General features: G+C 39.6%; 4 protein-coding genes across 10 annotated transcripts in view; 3 read left to right on the forward strand and 1 right to left on the reverse strand.

The window, feature by feature from the left end:
* Positions 1 to 33: 33 nt before the first annotated feature.
* On the forward strand, positions 34 to 575 carry NdufV3 (NADH:ubiquinone oxidoreductase subunit V3). Its single transcript, XM_070997820.1, has 2 exons — positions 34 to 113; positions 167 to 575. The coding sequence occupies exon 2, from the start codon at positions 190 to 192 to the stop codon at positions 511 to 513; it is 324 nt and encodes a 107-aa protein (XP_070853921.1). The 5' UTR covers positions 34 to 113; positions 167 to 189; the 3' UTR covers positions 514 to 575.
* A 113-nt stretch (positions 576 to 688) lies between these two features.
* Positions 689 to 5,790, forward strand: LOC108004637 (uncharacterized). Its single transcript, XM_017067586.4, has 2 exons — positions 689 to 1,319; positions 2,330 to 5,790. Exon 2 carries the CDS (start codon positions 2,343 to 2,345, stop codon positions 5,172 to 5,174), a length of 2,832 nt encoding a protein of 943 aa, XP_016923075.2. The 5' UTR covers positions 689 to 1,319; positions 2,330 to 2,342; the 3' UTR covers positions 5,175 to 5,790.
* Positions 5,791 to 6,955: 1,165 nt separating this feature from the next.
* On the reverse strand, positions 6,956 to 10,050 carry LOC108021799 (uncharacterized). Of its 2 annotated transcripts, none has more exons than XM_036821033.3 (3): positions 9,848 to 10,050; positions 7,199 to 7,516; positions 6,956 to 7,141 (listed from the first exon to the last, which is right to left on the reverse strand). In XM_036821033.3, the coding sequence occupies exons 1-3, from the start codon at positions 9,926 to 9,928 to the stop codon at positions 6,977 to 6,979; spliced, it is 564 nt and encodes a 187-aa protein (XP_036676928.1). In that variant the 5' UTR covers positions 9,929 to 10,050; the 3' UTR covers positions 6,956 to 6,976. The 2 variants fall into 2 exon arrangements, with proteins under 2 accessions (XP_036676928.1, XP_016946091.1); XM_017090602.4 differs by lacking the exon at positions 9,848 to 10,050 and adding an exon at positions 7,581 to 7,859.
* Positions 9,275 to 16,487, forward strand: part of rg (A kinase anchor protein rugose) — a 193,888-nt gene continuing 186,675 nt past the window's right edge. For 2 of the 6 annotated variants that reach the window (XM_017067576.4, XM_017067580.4), the window contains exons 1-2: positions 9,275 to 9,810; positions 13,709 to 14,510. In XM_017067576.4, coding sequence (XP_016923065.2) covers positions 14,352 to 14,510 — 159 coding nt within the window. In that variant the 5' untranslated portion in view covers positions 9,275 to 9,810; positions 13,709 to 14,351. The remainder of the gene's footprint in view (positions 9,811 to 13,708; positions 14,511 to 16,487) is intronic. The other 4 variants (XM_065867741.2, XM_017067583.4, XM_017067584.4 and 1 more) reach the window with 4 other exon arrangements.

Here is a 16,487-nt window from a genome sequence, read left to right on the forward strand (position 1 = left end):
TATGCCCATCTAATGCAGTATTTATTTTTCGGCCAAGGTGGCTACTTTCCGACGTTAACAAGCCTTGCCAGATATCCCGCCGATAAGCCTACTTTTGACATTGCCCAACACAGGTACTTTGTTGATACCTGATTACGTGAATTATTTTTGCGAATTAAAAAGCTAGTTATCAATTCAGCGCCCACCACCATGTTCTCGCCCACGCGTGCCCTGCGCCCCGCCCTGAACCGCTGCTACAGCCAGATCAAGGGTGGACCCGTTTCCGGCGGCGGTCGAGCCAGTGCCCCAGGATCTGCATCCGAATCCCCAGCCTCATCTGGCCCATCTTTGCCAAACGTCGTGGGACTGAGCAGCAACTGTGTGAAGCCCACCACTGCACCCGTGGGACCCGGCGCCTCTGCCACCAGCGGCTACAAGGTGCCCGAGTACTTTAGCTTCAATCGCTTCAGCTACGCAGAGGCGGAGGTGGAGATGGCCAAGTACCGCTGCCCACAGCCCTCGGCCCTCAAGTAGATGCAGCCAATTGGAAACAAATTGTTAATGTTAAATAAAAGCTAGAAAAGAGTTTACAATTCTGATTTTGATTTTCAAGGGGTGTGCAGGGGTTAAATGCCAGTGTTACCAGCTCGACAGCTTACAAGCGCTTTCCAACACTGACCAAGCCACTTTCCAACACCGCCAGCCCTCCCCTCCCCTCTCTTGACATTTCCAGTTTCTAGCCCAACAGCCAGCGATTTCGAGCGCGGGAAATTCGTGTAAATCGCGCTAAACAGCCACAACAATTCAGTGCGCACAAATCACTGCAACCAATTCAGTTCAAACAATCGATTGGTGTTCGCAATCGAGTGGAATTCCAGGCGCAAAAAACGACACAAACGGGAAAGCCGTCGAAAAAGCAACAACACACAAAACCAAAACGGCCGCCGTGCATGTGTGTGTGTGGTACAGTTGGGTAGAAAAACATCGCCATCGCGGCTGCGAGTTGCCACCTGGTTCCCATTTCTTTTGGTTTTTTGGCCACTATTGCCACCACTTTTGCTGCTCCGTTTCAGCAGTTCAGTTCGTTTGTTGTTGTGCATCCTTTACCTGGTTTTTGCTATATTTTGCAATTGCATTTTTTGGTTTGCAACAATTGCAATTGCAATTGCCCCCTGATTTTCAATAATCGCGCGAGAGTGGCCATCCATTACCGGAGAGCGAGAGCGGAGATAGAAAAAGAGAGAGCGCCGCGTTGTGTGAAAGTGCCAGCGAAAGGAGAAAGAAGTCCGTTTTTAAGGCACCAAACAAACGCCTGAGAAAATGTAAAGCAATTTTCAAAGGTGAGTTTTTAGCAACAATTTGCTGTGCATTTCAATTGGTGCCCCCCCCTCATATGTGTGGCTGTGTGTGCGGTGTGCGTGTGTGTGTATGTGCACCGACTGGCGCGCGAAAAAGTGACGAAAATAGGCTGCAGAGTTGCCAGAGCAGCGGCATGTTACATATGTACATACGTACATATATATCTATGGAGAACAGTGCGCCTTGCCTATGTGCAACGTGTGGGTTTTCCTATATTCCGCTTGGCATCGGGAAAACTAGAGTTCTTTTTTTAAACATTCAGTCATCCTGAACACACGTCTTCAAAAAGAGCGCATTTTATTTAGTATTTGTTTTAAAGTGCTAAATAAATTAATAAATAAATAAACTATCACAGAAAATAGCGCCAATATCAATAGGCATATTTTTCTAAGTATATCTTATACACTTTGAGAAATAAGCAATATCTTTGGCACTATTTATAAGGCTAAAATGTGGCTGGCAAGCCGGTGGTTTTCATATGGCCCGCTTGGCATTTGGACAAACCAAAGGTATTTGTCAAGCATTAACAGGCATCCTGATCAGACGTGTCAAAATGTTTTAGTGTTTACAAAAATTCAAAATAAAATACCACAGAAAATAGCGTCAATATTAATAAGCATCTTTTCTGTATGAGAATATTAAAAAAAAAACTAATTTTCGGTAATAGATATAATTCAGTTATAAACTTCTACAAATTGATCTAATAATTTCAGAATATAGGGCCAATATCAAATAGCATGTTTTGTTATGAATCATATTCCAAAAGAAGGTTTTTTTTTTAAACAAGTACTTATATCAAATCCAGTTAAAAACTTCTATGCATTGAAAAGTTACCACATTTTTTACTCTTGAAGAAATCAGCACTACTTAAAAGGCTAGTATTTCAAATGAACATACATACATAGGTCACCCTTGCCCCATGACCCACTGTACCCTTTCCTATATGGTCACAATATTTTAACCTTCCGTTTTGGCTTCGTTTCCATTCCAGCTACCCATGAAAGATGCGAGCTGGAAAAAAACAGGCAGCTGAAAGCGTCAAGACACGTCCTTGCATCGTCTACGTGAGGAATCTGCACGAGGAGGAGGCGCCCACGCGAGGAGCAGCGCCAGCCGGCAAACTGAGGAAGAGGGATCAGCAGCGGGAGGCGCAGCAGGAGCTGCGTGAGACCCGCACCAGTCGGCGCTCTGTTGTCCCTGTCCAGCAGGACAAGCCCACTCCGCGCACCCGGCACGCCGTTAAGCCAGCGGCCTCGCCATCACCATCGCCCCCATCGCGCCCCAAGATCTCCAGGGATCAGGCCGCCGCCAGGGAGCAGCAGCAATCATCATCATCATCATCAGCCAATCTGGCCAAGAGACGCAGCACCCTGCTGCTAGGCGGCAGCCATCCCCACGGCGGTACTCATCACAAGCTGGGCCTGCTCAAGGCACAGGCGGCGGCACCGCGTCGCTCCCAGGCGGCCCAAGCGGAGACGCCCAAAATGTACAAGCAGCCGGCGGCGACCAAGCATGTGCCCGAGAGTCCGCCGCCCACCATTGCGGCGAGTCGCTCGCGACGCTCCATCAAACCGAATCCCAAGTATGCCAGCGATGACATGGTCACGCCCAAGTACATGGCCACCTTGGGCGACGGTGGCGGTAGTCAATCCATCGCCGGACGCCACGGTAGGCAGGCCAAGCAGCTGTTCACGAACGACGACGACATCAGCGACCTGCTGGACTTGGACGAGGACGATGATGATGAGCTGGCCGATGCCGCCTTCAATCCCCAGCTGCACAAGTCCGATGAGGATGACGACGACGACGAGGACGAGGACATGAGCGAGGCCGAGTACGAGCAGGAGCTGCGTCGCAAGCTGCCGCCCGTGAAGCGTGGACGTGGACGTCCACCGAAGGCCAACAATGCCAATGCCGCCAGCACGCACAGTGCCGGCAATGTGACTTCCAGTGGGGCCAATCCCAAGATATCCATTAATTCGACCGGCGGTCGGACTGCGCCCAGTGGCCTGCAGCAGTTGCGACGCACCATGGCCGTGAATATGGCACGAAATAATGCCAGCTTGACGGAGGGATCGGGTTCCGGCTCGGCGGCCGCCAAACGTAAGCTGGACACCAGTGATGGCGACAGTCCTCCAGTGGCCCGCAAGCGTATGGTCATCTCCTCCTCGACTCAGCAGCGCAGCGTACCGGTGGTAAATGGCGCCACCAGCAAGACAAGTGCGCCCACGAGACCCAAATTGGGTCACCAGGCGGGTGGTGTGCCAGCCCGGATGCTGCCACAGCGTCGGGGCAGCAACTACAAGATCAACTCCTCGACGAGCAACAACTCCAATGCGCTGGTCACCTCCACGCCCGCAACACGCACCGTGGGCGCTGGTGCCTCCAATAGTGATGCGAAAAACGAGTCTGAGACGGATGATGTGCCCACATTCACCATCGTCAACATCGATGACATTATTAACCAGGACGATGTGCTCATAACTAGATCCCACAATGCTATTGCCGCCGCTGCAGCGGGTGGTAATGCCAGCAAAAAGCTTGCTGTGGGCAGGCCCCGTACCCGGAACATCCCCTCCAGCAATTCGGGGGTCAGCGAAAAGAAATCCATCACTGTTAGCTCGGAGAAGAGCACGCCCGCTGCTGTGAATAACAACACAGCCGCCGGACATCAGGCCAAGCGCATCAAGATCCTGGCCAGCAATAGCAGTGTGAACACCAAATTGGGTCCCTTGCATATCCAGAGTCAGAGTCATAACCAAATCCAGCAGCCCAAGCCCAGGCCGCGGATACTCAATGCGGAGATGGGCAAGAAGACGCAGTCGATGAAGCCACTGATGAGCATGGGCAAGGAGTTGTGCCCCACGGACGTGGACACCGAGGAGGATGATCCGGATCCAGATTTAGATTTTGATGATGATGACATACCGGCATCGATTGTGAGCCGAAAGAATCCCAAACAGGTGGTGACGGCTCCAGTGGCATCAGCAGGAGGAGGAGGTGGAGGCGGACCAACATCGGCAGCCAGCAAGTGGAACGCCAACCGACGCAATGTTCTCTCCACGACGGCATCGACGGTGAATGCCCGGGCAGACAGGAAGCTGAGCAAGCTGCTGGGCGAGGTTGATGAACCACAGGTGTTCAAGAAGCCCAGTTTGAGTCCCCAGCGTAGGAGCAAGGAGAATCAGCATGAGCAGCGCGACAAGGAGGAGGCTGGGCAGCAGAAGGAGCCAACACCCGCTGGTGGCGGGCCAGAGGATACCGGCAGTCCCAAATACTTTCCGCCCGAGACAACCACTTTCTGCGAGGAGGACGGGCGCGTTGTGAAGAAGATCACCTGCTACGAGACGTGGCATGTGATCAGCACGCCCAAGGAGTCGCCGACAAAGACGACCCGGCAGCAGCGTACCTGCCTGGAGCTGGCGCTGGTCAAGCTGGCCAATGTGGCGGCCCGTATTAAGGTGCCCTCCGGCAAATGGACCAGCAAGGTGACCCTGTACAAAGTGTCGCCCTCGCTGATGACCCGCCAGACAATGACCATCTTTACGGGCGATCTTACGGCGTACAATATACCGGAGGACGACCGCCACAAGTACCAGCCGTCGTGTGTGCTCTTCCGCCGCTCGGTGATGGATAGAAACAAGTGCCGGGTGCCGTACGATCGGGCCATTATCTTTAAGAACAAGTGCTTCTATGCGAACATCGATGGCAAGCATGTGAATCTTATGGGAGCCCCCGAGACGGTGGCCACCGTCAAGGATGTGGAGATCCTGCTGGACATCGTCGACCGTCTGTCGCTCAGCAGCGCCCTGGTGGAGATGGTCAACACCAAGTGAGGAGCGGAGCACCAGCAACACGTATCACATTGTAAAAAATAATTCACAAAACACAACAAAACACCACCACCACCCCCAACCCACACACACAAAAACGGACACTCGATAAATTGTTTTAATACAGTAGCAAAAACAAAACAAAAACCGATATCATAAAAGTTTTTTTTTTTGTAAAACCATTAACTTAGTTTTAATAGTTAGTCTAGCGTAATTATTATATAATATCTTATATCTTAAAACAGCGGACGGACATACATAAATACAGGTGTATCTATGTACCATATACTAAACATTTATACATAATATGTCGCGCAGAACCCGAGGAAAATCGGATTGTAAGGTTCAGCGGAGGAGAATAAATCCTGATTTTAATATTAATGTTTGGTGAGGCGTTGGCAACCCAAAACCACCCCCGATCCCCCCCTTAAAACGCATAAAATCGAACACTTTTTTAAACGGCAGTTATGTAAATCGTAGTTCATTTATACATATATGTAAAATCGGGCGTACTCATGTCTGTTTACGTCGAAAATGGAGGACTAGCTTTTAGGTCGAGTGTATATTTAAGCGATCCCCTTTAAAGTATACAAATAAAAGAGAAAACTGATTTAAATAACGAATGACTTTCCAACTGAACGGGGCCGAGTGATAAATGGCATTCGGGGTTATCAGGAAAAATGAGTGCTGTACATAGAGCGCACCATATGCTGGAGTTTCCAATCGGGAAACTAAAAGAGAGATAAGAAATTACTAGTTTTTTCACTTAAAAAATGGGGTTAAGAGGTTGTAGATTATATTCTCGGAAATTTTCCATACAAGGTTGGTCAAATATAATTTAAGTATCAAAAAAATTAAAGTCTGAGGTTTTAGGAATCAAATGAACCAATCTCAATCAATAAAGTTAGAAACTCTTGTAAAAGGTCCAAAGTCTCTGCCCATTTAAGATATGATTATAACTTTTATTGTTTCATAAGATCCCAAAGGCAAAAATTAATAATAACTTTCTTTTTTATATATACTTGTAATTTATAAAAATATATACTGCATAAGATTTTTTTTTAACTTTAACCATTTTGTCAAAGCAATTTTGGTTACCCAAAAATACACAGTAAAAATTGGTAATACAGTACAGTTGTAATTTAATTAATAGAATTTTATTGCTTATGTTTCTTATTTACAATACTAAACAACCCGAAAATAATAAAATTGGATATGCTGAGAACATATATATGGGATTTATTAATTTATGAGGCACATCTTGATTCTTGAAATTAATAAAATATATATAAAGATAAAAATAAAAATAAAGATATAAGAAAAAAATTCATAATTTAAAAACATAGGCAGTGTGCGTAAACACGAAATTACAGTGCTGAAAAACAATTAGCATTAGGTGTGTGTTTGCGCTATGTCAGGATTGTGTATTCGCTGACCTAGCGGAGACACCCACCTGCCATTTCACAATTTTCGATTTTAAGCTCGACTTTATAAAACCTTTTGCTCTTGAAAATAGCGATGTTTTGCCCTTAAATTAAGAACATTTTAAGAGCAATCCGCTCGAAACAAGTGTACAATTCATATAAACATATTTGGCATATTATAACATTTTTTATGGGTATTTATCTTATCTTTAGAGCTAATTTTTCTTGAAACAAGACAGTTTTTCTTAATTATCGGGCGACTTTTCTAATATTTAACTTACAAAAAAAAATATTCAATTCGGAATACATTAATTTTGCCACAACCACAGAACAATTATTTAGGAAGATATAGATAAATAATTTTTAAAATTGCCACACATTTTAATTGCTGTTTAAAAGATCTTCGACGAAAGAAAAAGATACATTTGTATCAAATTGAGGCCTTTTGTAGAAGTGCCATATTAGAGATAACATATAGTCCCCTGTTGGAAATGGCAACTTCAATCTTTCGGGCCTCAGATAAAAATCCTTCACAACTTGTGGACCCTGTGATGATGGTGTATTATAGATATAATATTTAAAAGTAATTCTATGGATACTTACAACAAATGGACATGAGTGATTTATGTTGGAGAAATCTTGGAAGAGATCAAAGATTATTCCTATAATAGGATTGTAGTTTCGCCGCATGAAGCGACAACCATCGACTTTGGCATTTAGTAACCAAGGCTTAAATCCGCTTGCTTTTTTAAAGATCTGTGCATGGATACTTATATTATCGGCCGGATGCAGAATAGTTCCATTTATATTGAGCAAAACCCTATCACGTCTAATAGCCTTCAGGCGACAAGTATGGAACACAAACCACGACTCATTGCGACTCAGGCAGACCACATTTGTGAACTTAAAGACCACAGCGTCCTGTAAGAGGGATAGGTTAATTAATCAATATGTTAAAACCAGACTTTACCACATTTCACATCACATTTAAGACCAGGATGTTGATAAGGACTGCTGCGCAGAAAAGACCTGTAACTAGACTCGACCACATTGCACTAAACTAAATCCGGGCATCCAAGTACAATTATATTTAATGACATTATAAGGTGTACTAATCGATTTAATAGCTTTGGATATTAAATATGTGATTGTTTTTCCATTAGAAATTGTGTTATAGGGTATATTTTTGTAGTTTGGGCCACTGATTGTTTTTTCCCTAAATTTATGTCATTAACAAGGTTGATCTTTCATCATAGAATTGAAAAAAAAATTATTTTTTTCAGTCACTTACATTTTTTTTGGTTAAAAAATAATTATTTAGAAACTTAGAATTAAAAAAAAAACGAGTTTCAAATATACAACCATTTTTCCGGCGATATAAATAATGATTCATTGAGTGGTGTCGCTATCAAATACAGAAAAATACAAAAACATTACTCATTAGCTAACTATTGTTTACGGTAATAGGATTATTATGCACAATATTATTATTTTAGCTGTCAGCTTTTAAAGAAACGGTTTTAAGCAGTCTCAAAAATTATTAGGATCATTAAAATTCTAAAATTTTAACAAATCCCTGATAACGACATTATTGGGTTTGTAATGACCCTAAAAAACGAACTAATTACAGAATATTAATATTTTACGTATCCAAATTGCAACCAAATCTTAATTATTATTAATTTATTTCACAACTTAATAAAGAAAAGTAATCGAATAATGCAGGTTATTAAAACTTAGGTTACATAAATCTTATTCTGTTTAATTCCAAATTTCTTATCTTGAATTTGAAACGAAGAACTCACAACACAAACTTGTTTGTTTCTGTCTATTATTTCCAATTGGTTTTTATAAATATAAATAATGTAGTTATAATCAATAAAAAGGGATTCAATTCAAGGCTTCAATATCTTAATAATGGAATTAATTTTTTTCCTTAAAATCTTATTTATATTGGCAAACCATTTCGAACAGTTTTACATTTTTGAAAAACTGTAATACACGCGCGGGCAATGTTAACTAAAATTTTCCCTTCCATCAGCTGTTCGAGAGAAATGACTCTCTTGTATGGTTATTCCAGGTTTCAAAAACACTCAATTTTTGTGATTTGAGATCTCAGATTTTTTAGTGATTTTTTCAGCCATAGCTCCATTTTTATTGTTGCAGTTTTACGAGAATAAAAACCAAAAGCTCTAGAGATAACTTTGATATCGGTATTAAATTGGTATGTTCCAGAAAAGTATTTTTGATTAACCTTATAGAATGCCACAGAAAGTTTCAAAATAGTTAGCGTAAAAGGCGCTTGAAAAATGCTCACAAATCTTTTTGGAAAATATTGCATATCTTAGAGAAACTCTAAAAATCCATAAGTTTTCTATTAATTCGTTTTCTAAATATTACCTACATAATCTAACTAGTTATATACATTTTAGTAAAACATGTAATCTATTTTACAGAATGTTAACCGTTTCAACCGGTTGGAGTTCCTGGATTCCAAAGTGCGCCACCAAACAGAGAGAGAGAGAGAATCTCCCATTCCGAATGGGATTCTCCCGCGCGCTCTTTCTCTCACTCTCGCGCTTCTCGCTCCTCTCCCGATTCCAATGCCCGCTTACAACCGTATTTCTCTTTCTCTTTCTCGTGCCGCGAACGCAAAACCAAAATTCACTCTGTTTTTCGCAGCATTACGTTTTTCAACGCGGCCGCGTAAATAACAAGGAAAGCAGCGCGCGCGGAACGATCAGCGGTGGAATTCCAATTGGATGGGAAACGCAAAGCGGAGAAAAACGAGAAACCGACAAACAGAAAACAGAGAACAGAGTCGAAAGACGCAAAAATCGTGAATTAAACAAAAAGCGGAGAAAACCAAAATTCACAAAAATGCCGAGGTGAAATTACGTGAAATAATTCAATTAATTCATTTTTTGCGGACAACAAAACGTCAATACAAAAAAAAAAAATTCAGAAATAATGGTTGTATTTTGTTGTTACGTGAACGTTGCGTTTTTGAATTTATGAATCAATTCTTTATTGCATCCCGCCGCGTCTTATTTTGAATCATTTCTTTTTTTGCCACTTTTTTTTACTGTGTATGTGCGAAGACAACAACAAACATAATGCTAACAGAAACAACAACCACAACAGCGACAACAAAACATAAACAACAACAGTAAACAGACTTGAAACATCGGCGGCAAGCGGCTAAAAAACTCAACGTAAATATAAAGTTTTACGCTCTCTTAATTACGTTACGTTTTGCTCATTTTTGTTGTTGTGTTTTTGCGATTTTTTGAATATTTTTTTGGAGTTCCCGTTTTTTTTAGAGTTTTGCATTTGGTTTTTTTTTGGCTCGTTTTTTACTGGTGTAGTTAGTTGGGCCAATTAGCATTTCGGTGTCGCTGTGTTTGCTTATTGGAATATGACAAAATTCAACAAAGCGGTGCAAAATAATAAGATAAAAAAATACGTAGCAGTGGCAAGAAGCAGAAAAGCCGCAACGTTGCGAGAGCAAATGGGAGAGCGCGAGAGCGTGCTTGTATGTGCGTGTGTGGTAAAAACTACACAGGGAGAAAGTATGGGATGTTAAAGTTATGATTATATCAGTATTTCGATTTGAGGTGGAGCCAGTGTTAGGTCCACATATACAAAAACATTTTAATTTAAACTGCAATTTTTAAAATATGTTAAATGTTTAACTATTTTTTATTTGATAAATTGCTCAAAGATAAGAACAAAAATTACACTCTGTGTATAACATTATATAATTGATGAACAAAGAGTGTACTCCATAAAATTATATGGTCTTCCATACATTTTTTATAATTTTAAATATGTAGCTGATTATTTTCTTCAGTGTAGTAAGTTAACAAACTGACGACGTGTGTCCGTTTTTTTGGTGTAAGGAATAAAGAGAGAGAGAGAGAGGAGAGCGAGATCGAAGGTGGGTGGCAAAATGAAGAAGGAAGTGCAAGGGGATGGGGGACGGCAAGAAAGGCCAGAAGAGAGAGAGAGAGAGAGCGACTCTCTCGCGTTTCATTGATTTTTCCCACCGAAAAGGTGAGAAAAGCGGTGAATGAGAGAGCGCGAGAGAGGGAAAAGCCCAAAAGAGCGGGAGAGGGAGAGCGCGGCAGGAAAACAAAGGAAAAACTTGTCTCGGCGTGACTGCAATTCATAATTAGATGGCCGCCTGCTGCAATTGCAATAAAAACAAAAACAAATACAAAACCCAAAACGGGTTACCCCCACCCCCTCCGCGCAATCACCCCACCACCACCAACACCAGCCGCCCCCCTTTTGCCCCCCCTCGCACCCAAAAAAGCCACCACCAAAACCAAATTCGGTGTCTCTCTTTCGGCCACCGACAAAAAATTGGGTAAAAAAAACAACAACGACAACACAAATACAGCAACAACAATAATGAGAGAACGTGGGCAAAACGTCGGGTAATTCAGTTAGATTTAGCCGAAATTTAAGGGTCCTACGTTCTCAAAAAAATGTTACCAATTAGTTGGAGATACAATCAAATAATATTTTTAAACTAAAAAATTACTTTCATAAGTTATTTATGGTATGTTATATAAAAATACAAGGCTATTCGATTTTTATACACATACGAATTTTGGAAAAATTTAGAAAAGCTCATTTAAAAATATATAATTAACATTTATGGATATAAAAATTTTAAGGAATCGATTTTACTTAATTTTTATATTTTAACTTTTAGAACTTGAATTAAAAAAGCTAAAAACTAAGGAAAGGTTAGTAGATTTTTACAGAAAAGGTGGTAATAGATTGCCATTTATAATTTTCGAGCCCCTTTTATAGGAAGTTTGTTTGGCGGTTCTACAGATCTTTTTGATCGATTGAACGCGTGACTTTCATTTCCAACTGGCGTTGCATCTTTATTTCGTAACAAAATTACCAACTTCCCTCTCTCTCTCGCTCTCTCTCTCTCTCTGTCTCTCTTACCGGTTCTCCCCCTCTCTGTTGGCCATAAAAAAGGCAACTACAAAAAGTGGTAGCAGCTCAAAGCCAAAAAGCAAAGCAAATGAAACGCAATGAGACTCGCTCTCCGTATTGGAATTTTTTTCTGTTTCTGTTGACGTGCAATTAGCAAAGTGGCCACATTCAATAATCCGTAAGCAAAACTCAATATGTGAAAAAAAGAACAAAAAAAATAGAATCACCTGCTCTATCTAAACACCAAAAAAATATGTAGTACCAAGCACCTAAAAAATTTGAAAAGAAAACAAAAGTTGAAGTCAAGAAACCAGTCAACGTTGCTTTTGCCTGTTTTTTGCCACGCCGGTTTTTCTTCTTTTTTTTCCGATGTTTTTTGTTGTTTTTTTTTAACGATTTATTTCTTTATTTGTACACTGTTTTTATCATTAAATGTAGTATATTATAAAACCAAAGAGAGCTTGCCAATAGTAGAAGAATGTACCACTGCATTTTTGTAAGCCCTATAGAAATTTCCCCCGAAAATTCGCACTTCCTTTCTTTTATCAAAAAAAATAATGGTCAGGTATAAAATAATTTGATGGTTCCAGGGAAAATATTATCAGTAATCTTTCCTTTACTTGTAGGAATTTTTCCAGATTTTTTTTATAATAATTCATAATAATATTTCAAAAGGGTGTACAAATTGACAATTACTTACGAGGAAATAGGTTTACTACAATTTATTTCATCTTTGTATGGCTATAAAGTTTTGTTTCTTGTAAAACTTTTTAATAAACATAGATAAGATAGTTTTCCTTCTTTTTTTAACAACTTTGTTAACTAATTTCCACCTCAATCCAATTGAATTGCAAATGGAAAGGTGCCTAATTAATTGTACCCGTCTTGCTGGACATTTTACCAATAAAATTTCCTATCGAAGAGTTCTTCATTCAACACACAGCTGCGTTTCTTTAATAGTCTTCCATCGCCAGCTGAATCAGAAGCACACACCGTGTTCTTCAGGTGTGTCAGCGTTATATATGTACGCTATTTCCTTCTTCATTTTCATTTTTTTTTACTATCCCCTTTCAGTAGTGTGTTTGCTGAACGTTTTAGAACTTGGTGGCTTCGACAGTTTTCCCATGGTTTTTCCAGCACTTTGAGTACCGGCGGGGCATTAACCCCCGTCTTATCGTCGGTGCGTGACGACCAGCCGAGAAAACTATAGGTTATATATAGCTAGTAAAACTGACCATCAGGAATAAGCTAATGAAATCGATCATCGGTCGAGATTTTCACACAGGCAATAGGCTCTTAAAAACGTGGTATTACATAAATCTGGGTCTAGATCGTGCCGGGAGTTAATGCAAGTCGACAGTACGACTGAGCAGGAAAAAAATGTACAAAAAAAAGTAACAAATAAAACGTAAATTATAAATGCACATAAATTCCCCAGACAATTTTCCACTTTGCTCTGTGAGCAGCCAAGAAGCGAATGAATAATGGAACGAAAATTTGCTCCATCAAGCACGTGTATGCCAAATCCCCCCCCCCCCCCCCATTTTCCACGTCCCTGAAAAACCACTAACACCGAACCCACCTTAAAAACCCCCTAAAAACCGACCCTCCTACCAGAAACTTAACCCATGGCAGATCAAACGAATATTTAGAATTTTGCTTTGTAGCTGGATTATATGTAAAATAAGAATTTAATTTAATTTTTAATGTACCTACTCATTTTAATTTTGAATAACCGAAGTACAGTGCGTTTCATGACCTTAGTTCGGGGTTGGGATGTTAAATCTAGCGTTATGAATATATAAATAAAATTTAGAGAGATAAATAAAATGTTTACGTAAAATAAATTTGAAAAACAAATAGGTACACTATAAAAAACAGGCATTTTACTGATTAAAAATAAGTTTAAAAATAGTTAAAGCATAAAAAGGGGTTTGTAGATTAAAACAATAGTAAATCCCAATAATGTGGGACTCCCTACAAACTGCCCTACGCTTGTGAAACGCACTGTACCCAAAAACATTTCAGAGTTATTGCATTCGTACTCATGTACCTATTTCTCTTTCTCTCTTCTTTTATGTATGTCACCACCACAACCACCAACCACACCAAAAATCACCAAAACCTCAATCAAAATAATTTACAAAAAAAAAGTGTGCAATTTAAAATATAACCAAGTATTATACACAAAAAAAAAATATATAATGCAAAATTTGTCAAGTGTCGACGGCAAAAGTTGCTCAATATGAGCAAAAAAAGCAGCAACAACAACGACAGCAATAAGGCTGCCCCACAACAACAACAACAACAGCAAATAAAAATTGGAAAAGTGCAACAATACAAATGAAGCATATATGAAATAAAATCAAAATAACAAAAAATAAAATCCAGCCAAAAAAATTTAAAATTTAAAAATAATTTTTTTCTCCCCTCCAATTGCCTGGCAATATCTAATTGTTTATATATATATATAGCATTACCATCTTCATATATATCAATTATATATGTAATTGTATTATATATTTGTGTATCTGTGTGTGTGTATTTTCGTGTGCATTCCATCCATTAATTCTATAACTCAATCTATGAAAAAAACCTTAACGAAATAATTTACTAAAAACGAAAAACACATAAAAATAAATTTACAAAAAAAAAAACCAACAACCGAAAACGAACAATAAAAACCGCATGTAAAACGCGTAAACATAAATAAATACCAAAAAAAATTACTATTTACAATTTACAATACAACCGTGAAACAAACGAAAATAATCTGAACCACAAATCGTGCACCAAAATGGCGGACATCATGCGTCCGCCGTACAGTGAGATCAAACGGCCGGACGAAATCGTCAGAATGACAACAGCCGACAATCTCAAGTTCGCCGTCCTCATCGGCCTCATCGAGGTTGGCCAGGTGACCAACCGGGAGGTGGTCAATACCGTCCTGCATTTGGTAAGTTCCGAAATCAGCCGAATAAACTAGATTTTTAACAGGTTTTGTCAGGTTATGAGCCTCATTACAAAAGCTAGAGGTGGTCCAAAATATCGATAGACCATCCTTATCGAGTGTTTTTCAGTCGAAATTGTTTTAGTACTTAATCTACTACCCATATTATATTACAAAAGTATTTTTAAACAGGTTATTTTACAGGTTATTTACACTTTTTGAGCAACATAACGTAAATTAGATGTGCCACAAAGTATCGATTTCCTTATGAATAGTATCGATTGTCTTAAAGTGATGATTTTCAGTCAATATAAATTTTCTAGAGATCAGATATTTGTGGTGATGAAACATATGTGTTATATTTAAGACTGTTTACAGTCTATAGGCAAAATAAAAGATAGTTAATGCAAAATCGATATTGATATCGATAGTACATCGATGACAATCAATAGAATTGCTTGGTCCTTCAGAAAATATATGTTTATAATGTTAACTATTATTTTTTAATACAACACAAAGGTTTAGCTACCCAATTTGTCTAGTTATCCGAATGGATTAAGAGTATAACACTCTGTTGGTAATTTGGGTACTTTTATTACGCTTCAAAAATGGTAAGGGTCATTGCTTTTGTGGGTCACAACATTGAAGTGAGATCAGAATAGAGATTTGGTTAACACTTTGTTTACCAGTCGTTTAAACTCATGGTTTATGGGTTCCATATGAATTAGCAAGCTCACAACTGACAAAAACATTGAGTAAGGGGCATTAAAGCAAATTAAAGAATTTTAAAATAAAATTTAATAAAATAGAAATACATTTATTTTAACTTAATTTCATCTTATGTCAATTACCCAAAAAAAAACTTTTAATAAATATATTATTCACTTAAAGCTCTTAAGCAATTAACAAAATAAATAGCATTAAAATTAACATTCATGCATGGCAATGCAATGCGTACAAAAAACCAAATGCATTTTAATTACATTCAGGTGTTGCAATGTTGCGTAAATAAAATTAAAATCAAATTATATCAATGAAAACACAGCCAGCCACACTTAATTTGGCTTGAAAACCTAAAGAGCCTGACAATTAAAATGAAAAAGGCAGCAAAAACAAAAAAAAAACAAAAATAAAAGTTCACTTGAAATCTCGACAGCAATTTAACTCTCTGTTTAGAAAGTAATTTTCCTCACACACACACGCACACACAGCAAGACTTTTCCCATTCCCATTAGAGGAAAATTAACATTTCCAGCAAGCCGCAAATGCAAAAGGATAAGAAGAGGAAGAAGAAAGGGTGGGGGTGGTTGGAGGTCGCCCTGAAAGTGGGTGAATTTTCCAAGAAGTATGCCAAAAATCTCGCCCAACTGTGGGGCTCTGTGATTAGGATCAAAAGACTGGGGGGACGACTAAGACATTGTCTATGCCACTTGTCTTCCTCTTGTCACGGCATTTTCTCACCATATCTCCCCGACTTTTCCACCCTCCACAGGTTTTCCCCCAACGCCCAAGAAACATACACACGCAGTCACACACGTGGAGAACATTATTATTATAACATATTTAAATTTCTGAAGCTTAATGAAAACACGACACCGTCGCTCATCATTACCGCTCACTTTTCCTACCCCCCGTCCTCGTTAAAATGAAAATGAGAAAAACCAAGCGTCATCCAAACAGTCACCGCCAGGTGGCGCCTGCCACTGAGTCGGAAAAGTTATTCGAGTTTCAACCAAAAAAAAGAGGGAAAATTATAAGAAAATAAGAAAAACAGAATTTTCATCCAATTGAGGGGCCACTTTTTTGGCGTTGGCTCAGCTTAAAATGCGAAAATTATTTCTACGCCTTATACTAAGAAAAATTTGGTATTATATGTGGGAATTAACGTAGAATTGTATGCTATATAATGGTAATTAAACGCGATTCTAGGTTGTAGAAGTTCATTTTGGAATTATGCGTATAAAAATATTATTACAAAATCGT

The sequence above is a fragment of the Drosophila suzukii genome, chromosome X (assembly GCF_043229965.1).
Source record: "Drosophila suzukii chromosome X, CBGP_Dsuzu_IsoJpt1.0, whole genome shotgun sequence".
Classification (NCBI taxonomy): domain Eukaryota; kingdom Metazoa; phylum Arthropoda; class Insecta; order Diptera; family Drosophilidae; genus Drosophila; species Drosophila suzukii.

What these genes read in the sequence shown, in the direction of transcription:
- NdufV3 (XM_070997820.1), top strand. Translation starts at nt 190, where the DNA reads ATGTTCTCGCCCACGCGTGCCCTGCGCCCCGCCCTGAACCGCTGCTAC.
- LOC108004637 (XM_017067586.4), top strand. Translation starts at nt 2,343, where the DNA reads ATGCGAGCTGGAAAAAAACAGGCAGCTGAAAGCGTCAAGACACGTCCT.
- LOC108021799 (XM_036821033.3), bottom strand. Translation starts at nt 9,928, where the DNA reads ATGCAAAACTCTAAAAAAAACGGGAACTCCAAAAAAATATTCAAAAAA. An exon ending in ACAACAAAAATGAGCAAAAC is followed by an intron (nt 7,517 to 9,847) that starts GTAACGTAATTA and finishes TCCCTCTTACAG; the next exon opens with GACGCTGTGGTCTTTAAGTT. An exon ending in ATCACTCATGTCCATTTGTT is followed by an intron (nt 7,142 to 7,198) that starts GTAAGTATCCAT and finishes CCATCATCACAG; the next exon opens with GGTCCACAAGTTGTGAAGGA.